At 42.2% G+C, this 18918-nt stretch overlaps 1 protein-coding gene across 2 annotated transcripts in view; it reads right to left on the reverse strand.

Moving 5' to 3' along the window:
• LOC101136122 (proton-coupled amino acid transporter 2) overlaps positions 1–18918 on the reverse strand; it is a 32705-nt gene that overhangs the window by 9023 nt on the left and 4764 nt on the right. For both annotated transcript variants that reach the window (XM_031011732.3, XM_004042847.4), the window contains exons 5-8: positions 15163–15247; positions 11449–11667; positions 9340–9438; positions 1354–1520 (exon numbers count right to left, since the gene is read on the reverse strand). In XM_031011732.3, the coding sequence (XP_030867592.3) occupies positions 1354–1520; positions 9340–9438; positions 11449–11667; positions 15163–15247 (570 nt within the window). The remainder of the gene's footprint in view (positions 1–1353; positions 1521–9339; positions 9439–11448; positions 11668–15162; positions 15248–18918) is intronic.

Genomic DNA, 18918 nt, shown 5'->3' on the forward strand with positions numbered 1-18918 from the left:
AAATTAGGTCTCCGAGGGACTGTGACTGTCCGCTTGAGAAGACCGAAATCTCCTGTAATTAATGACATGACCTGGTGTGGGAGAAAATCCTGCACAATGGGATGTGGGTTCATGCGTCTGTTCAATATGGCACTGTTGATGTCTATGGGGCTGCTAACTATTGCATGAATTGGGTATGCTAGAACATAAGACTTTTACAGATTCCAATGGTCTTCCCAAATTGTTTTGTTTGTTTGTTTGTTTGAGACAGAGTCTCTGCCACCCAGGCTGGAGTGCTGTGGTGCTATCTTGGTTCACTGCAACCTCCACCTCCCAGGTTCAAGTGATTCTCCTGCCTCAGCCTCCTGAGTAGCTGAGACTATAGGTGTGTGCCACCATGCCTGGCTTATTTATTTATTTATTTATTTATTTATTTTGAGATGGAGTTTCGCTCTTGTTGCCCAGGCTGGAGTTCAATGGCACCATCTCGGCTCACTGAAACCTCTGCCTCCCAGGTTTAAGCGATTCTCCTGCCTCAGCCTCCCGAGTAGCTGGGATTACAGGCGCCCACCACCATGCCCGGCTAATTTTGTATTATTGGTAGAGACGAGGTTTTGCCATGTTGGCCAGGCTGGTCTTGAACTCCTGACTTCAGGTGATCCACCCACCCTGGCCTCCCAAAGTGCTGGGATTACAGGCATGAGCCGTCACGCCTGGCCTGTTTGTTTCTTTTTAAGACATAGGGTCTCACTGTGTCACTCAGGCTGGAGTGGAGTGCAGTGGTGTGATGACAGCCTTCTGTAACCTCAAACTCCTGGGCTCAAGTGGTCTTCCTACCTCAGCATCCCAAGTAGCTGGGACTACAGGTATGAGACATCATACTCAGCTAAGCTATGGAAATTTTTTTTTGTAGAAGTGGGGTCTTACCGTGTTGCCCAGGTTGGCCCAATTGGTTTTTGTTTTCCACTTTTTTATCTGGTTACTCTGACTTGGGGAATGTGAACCATTGGCTGTGGCAAACAAGACTATGGGAAGTGTGGCCACCTCCCGACTCCACTCTCTGTCTCTTGCCATCTCCCAGTGCCCTTCCCTTCTCTCCTTAGTAGACCAAGGGCTCTCACTTGTGTCCTCTCTTCTTAAGTCATGTCCTCCTTCACACTAAGATGTCAAGGCTTAACTCAATTTGGGAGGCTGTTGTTGAAGGAGGAACTCCCAGGACAGAGAATCTGGAGACCGTGGTTCCAATGACAACTCTGCTTCTTCTGTGGGAGGCTCTCTAGACCTCGGTTTCCCAGCTGTGGAAGGGAGGAGGAAGTGACCTATACGTTTCCACCCATTCCTGAGTCCCCACCACCTGACAGCCCATGAAGATACCAGCAGTTAGGCAGGTTAAGGCTTATGCTGGCCTTGATGTCATCTCCAAACCGCAGGTAGCCCAGAGCCGCCATGCCAATGTACAGGGAAGTGACGATGGACATTCCCAAAGACAGGATGGCTGGGAAGTGGCGGGCATTCTTCATCTTGTTTTCCAGAGGCAGAACCTACAGAAACATCACAATGTAAGAAGGAGAAAGAGTAACATGAACAAAAAGAAAAATGGCATTCCACTTCTGGATGTCTACCCCAAAGAACTGAAAGCAGGGCCTCAAAGAGATATTTGTACACTTATGTTCACAGTAGTGTTATTCACATAGCCAAAAGGTGGAAGCAGCCCAAGGGTCTAGCAACAGAAAATGGATACACAAAATGTGGGTGTATCCATGCAATGGAATGTTATTTAGCCCTTAAAAAAGAAGGAAGTTTTGTCTCATGCTAACCCATGGATGGATCTTGAGGACATTATGCTGAGTGAAATAAGCCAGTCACAAAAAGACAAGGACTGCCTGATTCTACTTATATGAGGTACCTGGAGTAGGTAGGTCCAAAGAGGTAGAATGCTAGTTGGGAAGGACTGGCATGAGGAGAGTATGGGGAGTTATTGTTTAATGGGTACAGAGTTTCAGTTTTGCAAGCTGAAGAGTTCTGCAGATGAAAGGCAGTGATGGTTGTGCAATAATCTGAATTTACTTAATATGTATGTATACTTGAAAATGGTTAAGATGAGTAAATTTTATGTTAGGTGTGCTTCAATTAAACAAAAAAAAGGAAATAAAAGAGGAGGAAAAAAGGTAGGAAGATGAGGGTAAGGAGGAGGAAGGAGATAAAAAGAAAGGCCTGGAGTCATGTGATGAGCCCTGGACCCTTAAGAGCTGGAAGGGCCACTGAGGTTTTATCCAGACCAAAGATCGCAACACTCTGGGGCAGCTAGATCTGGCCAGCAGATGCGTTTTGTTTTTGACAGCACAGTCTTTCGACAATTGAATATGAATGCCTTTAGGCACAACATTCTTTTCCCATTCACCAGGCCCACCTCCCCTCACCCCCACCTACCAGTGAATTATACCTGCCTTCCAAAGGCATTTGCGTTTGAAACTCCTAATTCCAGTGCAGACTCCCCCCGCCAACCCCATCACTGTACAGTGGGGAGGCTGAGACTCCAGGAACACAGGGCGCTGGTGGCAGCTGGGACCAGAGAGTGCTTCCTGGTTCTGCCAGCAGTGCATTTCCCCACACCCCAGGTTCTCACTCTTCTGTTCTCAGAATCCTTCTTCCCCTAAATGCATACCTGGTTCTAAGAGAATCCAAGTTGAGGCCAGTCTGCCTCTTGCCGGTTGGACATTTGAAGGTCTCTTCTGTCTTTGAAACCAATCTTCCTGTCTCTCATCCCATAATTTCCTCCTCAGGCTCTTATTGTCCCGGAGACCACCCCCACCTTCTCCTACTCCTTGTTCAGGCTGTGTGCTAAGCATTCTCTACATGCACTATTTAGCTGATCTGTTTTCTTATCTGAAAACGGGCTCAAATGAATTTACCTTTTTTTTTTTCTTTTTTGGAGAGTCTCACTCTGTCACCCAGGCTGGAGTGCAGTAGTACAATCACAGTTCACTGCAACCTCTGCCTCCTGAGCTCAAGAGATCCCTCCCATCTCAGCCTCCTGAGGAGCTGGGACTATAGGCATGTGCTGCCATGCCTGGCTGATTTTTGTATTTTTTTGTAGAAACAGAGTTTTGCCATGTTGCTCACATTGGTCTTGAACTCTTGGGCTCAAGCGATCCTCCCACATCGGCCTCCCAAAGTGCTGGGATTACAGGCGAGAGACATCACATGTGGCCGAATTTTGCAAATTTTGTAGAGAATTACACAAGCACCATAATGGCACAGTTAAGGGCTTAGTAAATGTTGGCGGTTGTTATTTTTTAATACTGTGAAGACCGTAACGCTATGAAGTCGGTACCTCCATAATTCTTGTTTTACAGATGAGGAAAACAAGGCTCTGAAAATGAGATAACTGATCCCAAGTTGCAGAACCAGAAAGTGTCAGATTCAGGTTGTAGACCAGGGCTGTTATCCAAAGTCCAAGTACCTGCTTCTACTCCTATAGCAATGGGTGTATTTGTTACTAAGGAATTTAGCATCTTTTCCCTTGTACTGTTGAATTCTTTTCTGTCGTACATGCATACTTCCAGCCCTGAAACTCCCTAACCCTCTCTCTATTCCAGGCATTTGGAAGATGCTTGAGGGCAGTGTCATGTTGGGTCCTCCCCATGCCTTTCCACTTTCTTCTGGATTAGGTCTAGTTGCAGCAGGTGCTCAGGAGGATGTTTGATGATTATACAATAATTGTATGGAGAGCAGACAATCCAACCTGAGCTCTTGCACCCTGTAACACAATTTTGCTGCATATATTCTCAAGGCCAAAAATGATCTTTTCACAAGGCCTGCTCAGACTGGGTAGCTGGCTTCCTTTCTTTCTCTCTCTCTCTGTCTCTCTCTCTCTCCACAATCAGTCAAAGAGATAAATGGCTGTTGACGTATAGTGGGAAGGTCCCTGGATGGAGAGTCAGACGTACTAGGTTTTATTCACATCTGCACAGTTCCTAGCTGGTGATCTAACTGAAGTCACCTTCTCTCTCTGGGGCTCTCCCTCTTCTGTAAAATTGGAGACTGGGCTAGCAGAGTTCTTCTTAAGATAATTTCAACTAATACTAAGAATCACCAGCACATAATAGGCATTCAAGAAATATTTACTGAACAAATATTGTCATCAGCTTAGAGTTGGAGAATTAGAGTTCAGAGAGTAGCCCTGGCCAAAGCAAGATTCCAGCACATTCTGCCTCCAAAGTTACCTGCTCAACCGCTGCACTCTGCTTTTGTCCAAGACTATTCCAAATTCTAAAAACAAAGTGCTTCCAATTCCATCTAGATGAAGTAAGCACACTTCACAATATCTCTTTCACTGATTACAACTAAAAATCGTGGATAAAATACATAAAGTAATTGTGCACAGGTCCTGAAGAGTAAATAGTAGCAGGCAGAATGGGGAAGGAAATCAAAAAGAAAAAATGACTGTCGTGGTGAGTTTCCTGATTTTCTTCTTCCCATACATCCTAGTTTAACCTTAAGGGACACCCAAATCTTAGAACTATGCGGTGCATACAGACAGAAAATAACACCAAGAGAAACTTCTTTTTGGACAGATGACTTAGAATAGGGTCCCCTGTGGGATGAAGAGCATGGAGAGAATCTCTATTTTTCTGTTTCTTTGTTTTATCTCCAGGCCATGACCTCAAGGCAAGTCCTAGTCACTAAGCAGCATTCTGGTGTATCAGTGGCTGTAGTGGTCACACAGGCACCTAAAAATCTGAGATAGAAATCCTTATCTCTACACAGAAGTACTAGGAAAATGGGCTTTAGGAGTCTGAAGAGTGTGGGAAATCAGTACTGGCTACCTAATTTATGGGCCCCAGTACAAAATGAAAATGCAGGGTTCCTTGGTGAAAGATGGTTCCAGCAGAGTGTTAAACTAAGTTCCTTGGTGAAAGATGGTTCCAGCAGAGTGTTAAACTAAGTGTGAGATCCTTCTGAAGGTTGGACCCTATGTGGCTGCATGATTCGCCTGCTTACGAAACTGGCCCAGGAAAGAATCACTATTATGCTTTTTCTTTCTCTTTTCACTCATTGCTCAACCCCAGAGGCAGACCTGGTCACAGGAAGTACATGACAGTGTAGGAGGCTAAAAGCCTAGCTTTCTAGCCAGAGGATGGGAAAAAGAAGCCACTGCGAGCTGGCGAGTGTGTGGGAAAACACAGAGAAGAGGAAACTGGAAAAAGCAATCTCCTAAAATCTGTGAATAATATCCTGGGCCCAGCCATGAGCTGTACATATGTGGAACTGATGGGAAGCATCAAAGCAAAGGCTTTGAGAACTGAACTACTGTGTAGAGTCCTGTCTGCCAATTGGCACTGTGTAGCACATGAGCAGGGTAGAGCCAAATATCACTTCACGGGCTTTGAAAACTAACTGGATATTGGAACCATGGCCCACAGAAGGTGAGCAAGGACTTATGAGCTGAATCTAACTAGGTAGATGGTTTGCTAAAACCAAAAATCAACATTCTGAAGAGTCTCCTAAAATAATATTCAAAATGCATAGGATACAGTTTAAAATTATTCAACCTACAAAGAACCAGAAAAATCTCATCAACTTTCAAGAGAAAAGACAACAGATGCCAACCTTAAGATGACTCAAATGTTGGCAATATTAGGCAAAGACTTTAAAGCAGGTAATATAACCGTACTTCAAAAAGTAAGGGAGAACGCTATTAAAATAAATGGACAGATACAAGTTCTTAGCAAAGTAGACACAATGTAAAAGAAACAAATGGAAATATTATAACTGGAAAATAAGAACAATTTCAATAACTGACTGTAGGGGCCTGATAGCAGAATGTAGATAACAGAAAACAAAGTCAGCAAATTTGAGGATAAACAGGAATGACAAAATCTGAACAAAGAGCAAAAAGATTTTTTAAAAAAATGAATAGAGCCTCAGAAACCTGTGGGATATACAGTTGACTCTTGAACAACATGGGTTTGAACCGCGCAGGCCCTCAAATAGGTGGATATTTTCAACCAAATGCACATCAAAACTGCAGTATTCATGGGCTGCAAAACCTGTATATATGGAGGGCTGACTTTTCATATACTCAGGTTCTGCAGGGCTACCTGCAGGACTTGAGTAGGCACAGATTGGTTATACACTGGGTGTGTGTGTTTGGGGGGTGGGGGAGCGGGGTCCTGGAACCAATGTCCTATATATGCTAAGCGATGACTATATATCAAAAAGTCTAGCATTCAGGTTATTGGGATCTCCAATGGAGAAGAAAAAGAGATTGGTGAAGAAAAACCTTTGAAAAAAATAATGGCTGAAATTAGGTAAATAAGGTAAAAGACAAACTTTTACAGATTCAAGAAATCTCGTACAGGGCAAACTCAAAGAAACTATATTAAATATAATAATACAGTATAACTGCTGATTAAAAAAGATTTTAAAAAGTTATGAAAGCAACCAGAGAAAAACACATAGGAGAACAAGGATTCAAACAATTGCAGATTTCTCATCAGAAACCACTGAGGGCAAAAAGAAAGGAAGTCATATTTTCAAAATGATGAAAAAAGATTGTCCACCTAGAATTCCATATTGTGCAAAAATATCCTCTAGGAATAAAGGCAAAATAAAGACAATCTCAGATCAAGAAAATGAAGATAATTTGTCACTAGTAGACCTGCTTTAAAAGAAATGTTAATGAAGGTTCTTCATGCTGAAGGGAAATGATGCCAGAAGGAAATGGGATTTCAAGAATAAAGATAGAGCGACAGAAATGGTAAATATCTGAGTAGATATAATAGCCTATTTTTTTCCCTAGTAAGTTTGTTACAAGGACTGTGCATGACTATTGAAAGCAAAGATGATAACATTGTTGGTGTTTCAGTGTGTTTAGATACATAAGGCAATACAACATAAAGGCGGAAGGGCCCTATGTAATTGTAAAATTTTGACAGTTTACTAGCAATGATAAAATATTATCTCACAGTAAATTGTGAAAACGTATATTATAGTACCTAGATAAACTACTAAAAGTACTATAGAAAAAGATATAGTCAAAAAGTCAATAGGCCAATTAAAGTGGAATACTATAGAACTATCGTAATCAAAACTGTGTGGTTCTGGCATAATGGTAGACTTATGATCTTATAGACCAATGGAATAGAATTGGGAGTACAGAAATAAACCTATACATCAATGGTCAGTTGATTTTTGACAAGAGTGTCAAAACTATACAATATGGAAAGAATAGCCTTTTCAACAAATTGTGCTGGGATAACTGGATAACCACATACGAAAACATGAAGTTTGACCCTTACCTCATACCACATACAAAAATTAACTGAAAATGGATAAAAGACCTACATGTAAGAGCTAAAACCATAAAACTCTTAGAAGAAAACTCTGAGGTAAATCTCTATGACCTATGATTTCTTTCTTTCTTTCTTTTTTTTCTGTTTTTGTTTTGTTTTGTTTTGTTTTAAGACAGGGTCTTGCTCTGTCACCCAGGCTGGAGTGCTATGGTACAATCATAGCTCACTGCAGCCTTGAACTCCTGGGCTCAAGTGATTCTCCTGCTTGGTTTCCTGAGTAGCTGGGACTACAGGTGTGTGCCACTACACCCAGCTAATTTTTAAATTTTTTTTTGCAGAGACAGGGTCTCTGTATGTTGCCCAGGCTGGTTTCAAACTCCTGCCCTCAAGTGATCCTTCTGCATCAGCCTCTTAAAGTGCTGGATTAAAGGTGTGAGCCACCATATCTAGCCATGACCCTAGATTTTGCAATAGATTCTTAGACATAAGACAAAAAGCACAACCAGAAAGATAGAGGATAAATTGGAATTTATCAAAATTAAAAACTTTTATGCATCACAGTTCACTATCAAGAAAGTGAGAAGCCAGGTGTGATGGACTGTGGTCATGCAACTATAATCCCCACTACCTGGGAGGCTGAGGCAGGTGGATCACTTGAGCCCAGAGATTAAAACCCACCTTGGGCAGCATAGCAAGATCCCATCTCTCTTTTTTTTTTATGGGACAGAGTCTTGCTCTGTCACCCAGGCTGGAGTGCAGTGGCGCCATCTTAGCTCACTGCAACTTCCGCTTCCTGGGTTCAAGTGATTCTCCTGCCTCAGCCTTCTGAGTAGCTGGGATTACAGGTACATGCTGCCACTCCCAGTTAATTTTTGCATTTTTAGTAGAGACAGGGTTTCACTATGTTAGCCAGACTGGTCTAGAACTCCTGACCTCAAGTGATATGCCTGCCTCGGCCTCCCAAAGTGCTGAGATTACAGACGTGAACCACCGCACCTGGCTCCGTCTCATTTTTAAGAGGAAAAAATTTAAAAGGAAAAAAGAAGAGGAGAAGACAAGAATAAGAAAAAATATTTGCAAACCATTTTTCTGATAAGGATTTAGTATCTGGAATATATAAAGAACTCTTAAAACTCAACAACAAAAAGACAAACAACCTAATTAAAAATAAGCAAAGGACTTGACGTTTCTCCAAAGAAGATGTACAAATTGCCAACAAGCAAATGAAAAGATGTTCAATGGCAAAAACCTGTACACAAATGCTTACGGCAGTATCATTCATGATTGTCAAAAACTAGAAACAACCCAAATGTTCTTTGACAGGTGCGTTGATAAGCTGTGGTACTGCCCAGACAGTGGATGCTCTGCAATAGAAAGCAAGGTGTTATTGATGTGTGCAACAGCATGGACGAATTTAAAATGCATTAGGCTAAGTGAAAGAAGCCAGTCTCAATCTCATACATACTGTATGATCCCATATATGTGACATTTTGGAAAAGAGAAGACAGTACAGGCAGAGAACAGAAGGAGAATTGTTCTGCATCCTGACTTTGGTGCATTTATTCCTCTACATGCTTCTTGAAACTTACAGGAATGTACACCAAAAAAGTGAATGTTACTGTATGTACACTAAAAGTAACTTTTAAAAATATATAAACAACACTACGCTTCCACAAGTGTGGAAGTAGAGACTACAGACTGTAAATACAGAACTTTCCAGGTTAAAACTCCTTTATGTTTAATCAAATCCTTTAAATTGGACACCATGGTTCGTCTTGATTTTAAAAGATTAGGAAACTCATGTCGATAGGAGGATAGATGTTTAATAGGCATGTGGGGACAAAAATAAAACTGTCTCCTGACTGCGTCTCTGTTGTAATCAACTTTTCTCTTGCTGGTGACAACTGTCCCAAGTAAGGCCAGAGGTTACTTTCTCCCATGGGCATTTTCTAGCAGGCCCAAAACAATGGCCAGCGGGACACAGAAACCCAGAGCTCACAGCTCCTTTCTAGAAGGTCACTCACAAGCACTAGGGATAAGGCCACCTCAATTCAAACCTTACCACACCAATGCTTTCAAAAGAAAAAATGGCTGTTCCGAAGAAGAGAGGGTAGGTCTTCCAGCTTGCTACCAGTGGCAACCGGCTGGGGTCTGGGATTTCCTAAAGAAGAAAGAAATGTTATGAGACAGTCACTCTTATAGCACATTTGAGCTCCTTTAAGAGAAGGGTACTCTGAAATGAGACCTGAATTTTTTAAAATTGAATATCACGAAGTTTAGAAAACTTCAAAGGGATGTAGGCCACGATCAAAGTTGATTTCAACACTGCACAATACCAAAGAGCCAGAGGACGGTATTGTCAAAGTACTGAAGGAATAGTATTTCATGGAGGGAGTTTGGTTTATGAAAAACCTCCAAAAGGGCCGGGTGCAGTGGCTTAACCTGTAATCCCAGCACTTTGGGAGGCCAAGGCAGGCAGATCACGAGGTCAGGAGTTCGAGACCAGCCTGGCCAACATGGTGAAACCCTGTCTCTACTAAAAATACAAAAATTAGCTGGGCGTGGTGGCGGGCACCTGTAGTCCCAGCTACTCTGGAGGCTGAGGCAGGAGAATGGTGTGAACCCGAGATCGCACCACTGCACTCCAGCCTGGGCGAAAGAGCGAAACTCCATCTCAAAAACAAAACAAAACAATCCTCCAAAAGAAGACCTTACACACCACAGATTAGCACTGACCCAACGAGCCCACGAACACCTTTGAATGGACAGCGGTCATGCGTGTTGGAAATTCCTGTGACTGCAGTCATAGTAATAATCTAAGGAGCCCAAAGTATGAGTTAAATATGAAAGATCCATTTTCTTCTTTAATGAGCTGTAAATTGAAGGGGAGAAGACTGTGTAGAATAAATATTCTATATACCTTGTGACCCAGAATGTGAAAATGATGACAGAGCCATTTTTCTAACTGGGCAACCTTTGGAATTGTCCAAAAATGTATTAAAGGTAGCTATTTCTTTAGGAAATTCAATTTTATAGAATTCATCAGTGTCTTCTAAGGTATATGAGGCTGATCTGCAGTTATTCTAAAATGTTTGACTATTATTTTTACTAAATTTCACGGACAATATAACTTTTTTTCTCTTGTGGCTTCTTAAAGGGAAGAACATCTGGAATTTATTAAATATGCCAAGGGGCTTCTGAGACTTAACTTTCTATGTAGTGTTGTCTATTATAAAAGAAGAATTAGGCTGGGCGTGGTGGCTCATGCCTGTAATCTCAGCACTTTGGGGGGGCCAAGGCGGGGGGATCACTTGAGGTCAGGAGTTCGAGACCAGCCTGGCCAACATCGTGAAACTCTGTCTCTACTAAAAATACAAAAATTAGCCGAGTGTGGTGGCTGGTGCCTGTAGTCCCAGCTACTCGGGAGGCTGAGGCAGGAGAATCGCTTGAACCTGGGAGGCAGAGGCTGCAGTGAGCTGAGATTGTACCACTGCACTCCAGCCTGGGTGAAAGATCGAGACTCTGTCTCAAATAAATTAATAAGTAAGTAAATAAATAAATAAAAGAAAAATTAGAAAGGATAGCAAATTAGGAAACTGACAGAAAATCAATGTCCATAATTCAACATCAAAGACATTATAACTAACATTATAATAGATTTGCTTATAGTTTTTTTTTAAATTAGTAACAAGACACTTATTGAAAGCTTATGGTTTTTGAGACTCTCTATGTATACCTCTGTGACTAAATATTAGATTTTTTTTTCTTGCCTTCCTATTGGGTACCTGAAATTGTACCCAATGGGTAACACAATAACTTTTAGCTGTAGTACAAGAATCTGTTTTCACCTGCCTTTTGCTGCCAGCCAACCATTATAGGAATGGTCTACAGTTCACCAACCAAGATGTTTTCCTTGCAAGCACATTTTTTTTTAAAAAGCCAGAATTTGACATAAAAATAGATATTTGGAGAAAGAACATGAACAAGGAGACAATCAGAAGAATGGGACTGCACAGAGACATCCTTGTAGAAGAAATGCTACAGTGAGATGCATGTCTCTCATAACACTCTTACCCACCTACAGGGTTGGCTCCAGGTATCTAAAGCTGAGTCTATCCTTGATACAAAAACCCTGCCCAGTGGAGTGGGCAGGTGCATGGTGTGCACTCACCTGGGTAATGTACTGTATGATGATGACCAAGCTGACCAGCATGCTGATGTTGGCCAGCATGGAGAAGATGGTCAAGATCCTGAGGTTCCGGATGAGGACCAGCAGCACCAGGAAGGGCAGGAAGGAGAGCATGTAGAGTCGCGAGTCCATGGTGGGGGTCAGAATCACCGTCTCATTGGAATAGCAGTTGTTGGTTGTGCTATTAACAGCTTCCACTACCTGAGGAAGGAATGGGAGAGGCAAAAGGGGGAGATGATGACTATTCTAACCTCATGGTTGACTCAGTGCCTTGCCCCTAATCAAATTCCCTCACAGTGAATGGGAGTGTCCCACAGTGCCAAATCTCACGGTGAGTTAGGGTGAATGTAGAACTTATTCTAAACCCTCTACACCATACTACCTCAGAAGAGGCTGTACAGGCTGGTCGCAGTGGCTCACGCCTGTAATCCCAGCACTTTGGGAAGCCGAGGCAGGTGGATCATTTGAGGTCAGAAGTTCGAGACCAGCCTGGACAACATCGTGAAACCCCATCTCTACTAAAATACAAAAATTAGCCAGGTGTGGTGGTGCATGCCTGTAATCCCAGCTACTCAGGAGGCTGAGCCAAGATCGTGCCACCACACTCCAGCCTGGGCAACAGAGTAAGGCCCTGTATCCACAAAAAAAAAGAAAAAAAAAAAGTTGTAAAAATAGTTAAAAAATAAGTGTAACACAAAATAAATAACTGGATTCGCAGTGGCTATTTGTTAGCTTTTAGCAACTAGTATCCGTTTCTCCTGATACCAATTTAATTTTGGTGAGTTCTCTCTTGTCATTGAATGCAGCCTTTGAGGACTGTAAATCACAGTCATGTGGCAGAGCTAGGGGATTAGCCTTTGACTCAAGCTGGGGCATTCAGACCCTCTTCCAGGAATCTGAATGTAAACCTAAAGCATAGGGACCTAAGGACGGACTAGAAAAGGGTAAAGATTAATTCCGATAGTGGAGGCTGCTCACTAGTTCTTCCATCTACATTCTCCTCGCTACCCTGGCTCCTGTTCTTCCCTCAGATCTGCTTTTTAATTTAGTGGAAGGTAATATCCTTCCATGGAACTTATTTTCTGCTTAAATTCCCTCAATCTTTTTTTTTTTTTTTTGCGTATAATAAAAAAGTCCATCACTTACTGTTTCCTAATTAACATATACACTTACTGATTCCTAATTGACACAATACTGGCATTTTAAGTAAGAAAACTCTTTCTTGTGTGGATTGGACCATTCATTGCAGAACATTTAGTAGCCCTGGACCCCACCCAATGAAAGCCATGAGCATGCCCAATCATTGTGATAAACAAGAAACCGTCCCCCACACCCCCACACATTATAAACACCCCCTTGTAAAGTCAGGGGTAGGTGGATTGTACCACCCTCCATTTAAAGTCAGCATGACCTAACTGATACAGTCTTATTGGACAAGCGATACAAATCACTGCAGAACAATTAGGAACTAGAGTTTAGCAGGAGGAAAACGCAAATGCATTGATAATCTCAGTATCAAGATGCTAACATCTTGGAAGATACTCATCTATATATTTTCTATACAATATCACAAATTACATATATTATACACATTCTTTTTATTTTACAAGACTTCAATCATAGCATTCACTCTTTTCTTTTGAAGTGTCCCTTGCACTTAACAATACACTGTGGATACATAAATGAATCATTTAAGTATTGATTTTTTTCTGATTCCTCACTACAGTTGGAAAAATAGCTGGAACATTAGTTAGGTACTCAAGGACCTCCATAAATGGGCCCTATCAAACCTTCAAGGTTTCTTCCTCTCCCATGACCTACTCTTCCTCCTTGAACCAATTGTATTGCTTCTCCCGGGCAATCCCATACGTTCCTGCCTCCCGGTTTTCACTGATTCCTTCTCCCACCTTGGCTGCCACCACTTTTTTTCTCCAACCTGTCAATACCCAGCTCAGATGCACCACCCCCCTGGAGGAGGCTTTCCCTGCTCCAGTGATCTCTGCAATGTAGTTTGCACCCTGACCTCACGTTGTTGTTGTTAGTGGCATCCTGGCCTGGCACCAAAATATATTGATATTTAACTTATTATGTTTTAGAACACACTCTACTTGGCTGTAAACTCCTTGATACGGTGTTTGCCTTGATAATAAATGCAGATGATAAATAAATGCAGGTAATAATAAATGCAGATGATAAGTATAGGTCTGTACATGTCAGATTGCTTTCTAAAGAGCAATCTGGCAATGTTTTAAGAGACTTCAAAACAATCAAACTCTTCGACTCAGTAATTTTACCTTAAGAAACATTAAGGAAATAAAGAAGTGCACAAAGACTTTTGTGCCAACAGATGATAGTAGAGAAACAAAGGGAAATAAGGGAAATGTCCAGCAATAGAAGATTGATTAGGTTATGATCAATCTGTGTGATGGAATATTATGAAACTATTAAAAATTACATGACTAAATATAAGGATATTGCAAAATACTGACCAGTTAAGATTACATTAAATTATAACCATGAATAGTTGGATTAAGAATTATTTTATTTTATTTTGTTTTCTTTGCAGAAATACAGCATAGGTTTAAGAACTTGAGCACTGGTGTCAGAAGGCCTGGGTTTTTAACTCTGGCTCTGTGACCTTACATACATTACAGAGTTTATAATCTCAGTTTTCTCATCTGCAAAATGGGAATAACCACAGTACCTGCTCTAATAAGGTCATGGAGATAATTCAATGATGGAAAGCATGTAAAATGCTCAGCACTGTACCTGACATAATAGAAGCTAACTCTGAAAGCTTACTACATTTTTCTTCTAGCTAGTTTACATTTTTGAATTTCTGGTATTACTGCTATAAGCAGAAAAAGAGCCCTAAAGAATAGTTTTCTTTTTAAACTTACTGATTAAGGATGGCCTCTGCTATTACCCATGTTATTTTGCTCAAATTGCTGTAAGATAATTTCTAGGTTAGATCAGAAAGAATTCCTAGGGACAATAACTATTAAGCCATAGATTAAGTAGATGGCCCAAGGCTGGATGTGGTGGCTCATGCCTATAATCCCAGCACTTTGGGAGATGGTGGGAGGCTCACTTGAGCCCTGGTGTTTGAGGCCAGCCTGGGCAACATCGCAAGGCCTCGGCTCTACAAATAATAAAAAAAAATTAGCCAGACATGGTAGCACACACTTGTGGTCCCATCTACTTGGGAGGCTAAGGTGGGAGAATCACTTGAGCCTGGGAGTTTGAGGCTGCAGTGAGCTGTGATCTCACCACTGCGCTCCAGCCTGGGTGACAGGGCAATATCCTGTCTCAAAAAAAAAAAAAAAAAAGAAAGAAAGAAAGATGACCTAAAGAAGATTAGGAGTCATCAAAAGAAGACCCATATCAATTTTAGAAGCGTTAAGTATAATTAAGCTTCAAGGCAGGAGGATTAACAAAATCCAAGGGTCTTTCCAGTTCAGTAGAGATCAACTTTGAGAACAGGTCTAAGATACTGGACAAAGGGTATTGTGGCAAAAGTAACCACACAGAGATCTGCAGATACGCGAACTAGGGGAGGCAAGTTTGACAACATCTAGTTTAACTTCCTTTCTTATATTGATGAGGACCCAGAGAGAAGAAGCAGTTTGTCAAACAACTAGCAGTGGCGTGTCCTTGTTCATCTTTTCCCCTCCCATTTTCTCTAGAAGCCTCTACCTGTTTTAAATTATCAGCCAAAAACACAATGTACACACAGCAGAAGCCAAGTTGGGTGACAATAAGGAAGAAGCTCACGATATGCCTAGAAGGGAGAAGAGAGGGAAAAAGAAAACTTGTTATAAAATAAGTCAACTTGTTAGTTCCATTTCTTGCCATTCTGCCCTCTGTTCCCAGGGATTGGTTGCCCTGTACCAGCACACTTGGTCCTTCCACCACAATCAACAATGGGGCAAAGAAGTAAGGTAACAATTGTTCTTTTTTTTTTTTTTCAGACGGAGTTTTGCTCTTGTTGCCCAGGCTGGAGTGCAATGGTGGGATCTTGGCTCACCACAACCTCCGCCTCCCAGGTTCAAATGATTGGCCTCAGCCTCCCTAGTAGCTGGGATTACAGGCATGTGCCACCACGCCTGGCTAATTTTGTATTTTTGGTAGAGACAAGGTTTCTCCATGTTGTTCAGGCTGGTCTTGATCTCCCGACCTCAGGTGATCCACCCGCCTTGGCCTCCCAAAGTGCTGGGATTACAGGCATGAGCCACCATGCCCGGCCAACAATAGTTCTTTTTAAAAGATGATTTTTAACCACCCTCACACTCTCAGCTCAGCAAGTGGTAAAATTCTTCCTGGTCATGAGCCTCTCCTGATATCGGGCTTGGTGGCATTCCTCATCATTGATACCAATTAATGTGGGACAGCAGGCACAATGTTTTTATTAGCTACCATTCACATTTGAATTTTTTTCTGCCATGTGCCAGAACTATGTTGGGCACTGAGAATACACAGACAAATAACATACAGTCCCTTCCTCTTGTGGTTTATAGACTAATGGGTTAGGTGGACAAAAATTCTTATGATATAGCATTAAGGGCCATGGTGAAAAGGGCATTTTATCCAAATTATGGGCAGACAGGAAGCCTTGTTAGAAAACCCAATACCTAAGAGACAGCCCCTTGGGAAAGGGAAGAAAGAGAGTTGCGGGGAGGAAGAGAGAGGGACAAAGAGAGAGAGAGAAAGAAGAAAAAGGAGGAGAGGAAGAAGAGGAGGAGGAGGAAGAGGAGAAGGAGGAGGAAGAGGAGAAGGAGGAGGAAGAAGAGGAAGAAGGAGGAGGAGGAGAGGAGGAGGAGGGAGAGGAGGAGGAAGGGGAGGAGGAGGAGGGGGAAGAAGAAGAGGAGGATGTGGAAGAAGAACTAAGAAGAGGAAGAGGAGGAGGAAGAAGAAGACAACAAGAAGGAGGAGGAGGAGGAGGACAGTTTTAGGAGAAGGGGAAGAAATGACACATTCAGAATCTGAATCTTTGAGCTTGAGGTTCCTATAGGAGACGTTCGGGACACAACTGGATGTTAGGGTCTGGAACTGTTGAGTTGTAGTAGTGGATAAAGCCTTGCAAAGGCAGAGCAGTGTTAGAAAGTGTGCAGAATGAGGAGAGTAGAAGACAGTGTTCAACCCTGGAGAACATCAGCATTTAATAGAAACAAAAAAGCTTACAACAAATGCAAAGAAGTGGCTAGAAAGGTAGGAGGGAAACTAGGGGGAAAGAGGTTTAATAGTAGCCAAGTGAGGAGAGAATGTTGAAAGAAGAGAATGGTCAATTATACACATTACTGCTGAAAGGTTCTCTAGGGCAAGGAAGATGCAACAAGAAGGTCTTTTAGGACATTGCTTGAAAGAACTTCAGTAGAATTATAAGGACAGAAAAGCCAGGTGGCCTGTGAAAGAGGTGTGGATGGGATGTAAGGCAATAAAATCAGAGGGTGGTCCAGTGTTGATGGCACCCATTTGCTCGTTGCTGTAGACCCATTGTCTAAAGCACTTTATGACACATTGTAGGTATTCAGTAGACATTTGTTGAATAATATATATTGAATGTAGATAGGATGTTGGCTACAATGGTAAGGTCCAGGAAGTTTTATTTACTTGCTTTATTATTATTATTATTATTATTATATCTTAAGTTCTGGGGTACATATGCAGAATGCGCACTTTTGTTACATAGGTATACATGTGCCATGGTGGTTTGCTGGAGATACAGGAACACATTAAATGCTGAGAGGAAGAACCCATACTAAAGGAATTCCAGTTATAAGAGAGGCAGTAATTAATGAAAGAAGATCCCTAAATGGAGCAGGGAAATCTTCTTTATATGCCTAACAACAAGTAGAAGGATTTGACGGTCTGTGACAGGCAAGTCTCCTCCTGGGTCACACAATTGGGAAAATTCTGGTCATTATCCAGTAGTCTTCCTTGTCTGTTCACAGACTGAATTTGTGGATTACTCTTGTGAGTATGGGCTTTGAGCAAAGGGTGGTTCCAGGCCCATGATACCGTACAGACTACCTGCCATGGGCAGGGGCACACCGTGAGTACTGCAGCAGTTTAGGGAAGCACAGTTCAAAAGAGACTTTGACAGTCTAGATGGTGCTCAACAAGAGGAGACAGACAGGTGGGGACAGGTCTGAAACAAGGAGAAAGGAGTAGATTTAGTCCCAAGTACCAGAGGACAAAGGGTGTTAACCTGTTCTCTGTCACCCCTGAGAGCTAAAAGGAGGGATTTTTCAGGGAGGAAGACTTCATTCAGCTCAACAAAGGGTTCTTAAAGTCTTGGTCTTTTCCTCTCTTTTCTTCTCACCATATAACCTCTCCCTAAGAGACCTCTCTGTCCCTGGCTTCATGGCTGAGGACTTCAGTTCTGGATTGGTGCATGAAGATAGGCTTAAACCCATATATCCCCACTAGACATCTCCACTTAAATGTTTCTCAGGCACCCCAAACTCAACTTGTCCAAAATAGAAGTCATCATAAATCTGAGTCAATCTCGACTCTTCCTTGTTTCCCAATCCCAGGATCCAGTTCATGATCAAGTCAACTTTTCTTCATCCCACTGCCACCAGCTTGTTCCCAGCTACCATTGTGACCTGGCTGGATACTGTCAATAGCCCCCTCATGGATCTGACTAAATCTGCTCTTGCACCCTTACAATCTACTCTCCTTAGAGAAGCCAGACAGATCTTTAAACAATACAAATATGATGACTTTCCTGATTAAAACCCTCCAATGGCTTCCTGGTTGGTTTTAAGAAAAGAACAAACAGAGTCTTTGTTTCAGAGGGTCTAAAATGTACCACTTGATTGGGTACCTGGCTCCTTCTTCAGTTCCACCTCCCTGACTCTCTGCCCTCAAGCTACCTGGTCTTGTTGTACCTTGAATCTGTCACCTATACCTTCTTGCTTCAGGGACCTTCACACCCTCTCTTCCTTCCAGCCCCACCCTCCAGGCCCCTGTCCACCTTCTTTGAGGTGATTCCTCATTCTTCAGGACTCCTTCCTGCAGAACTCATCTCACCTGTTCCATCCTAGAAAGCCCTCCTCTCCCCCAAGCCAACACACACCTCCTAACCTGCCTGGTGGCAACCAGCCCGTCTTTCCTTCATCGTACATATCCAAGCGGCTATTAAATAACTCTATCCTAGGCTGTTTAATGTCTGCCTTTCTCACTGGACTATGGGTTCTGTGAGGGCAAAGTCTTGTTCTTCTCAGTCCCCATGACATGTCCAGGGCCATAGGAGTAACTGGATAAATGTGGTTTAATAAAAGAGTAAATAACATTAAAGCTGCATAGCAAAGGAATGAGTATCCTGTCACTAGAGATACACAAGAAGTGGGGGTTGATCAGGGATGTTGCCAATGAACCCCTTCCATGTACAACATCTAACATAGAAGTGCCAAACAAACCACCTTTCCAGGGAAGAAGTCATCCCTG

The sequence above is a fragment of the Gorilla gorilla genome, chromosome 4, assembly GCF_029281585.2.
Source record: "Gorilla gorilla gorilla isolate KB3781 chromosome 4, NHGRI_mGorGor1-v2.1_pri, whole genome shotgun sequence".
In the NCBI taxonomy this organism is placed as follows: Eukaryota; Metazoa; Chordata; class Mammalia; order Primates; family Hominidae; genus Gorilla; species Gorilla gorilla.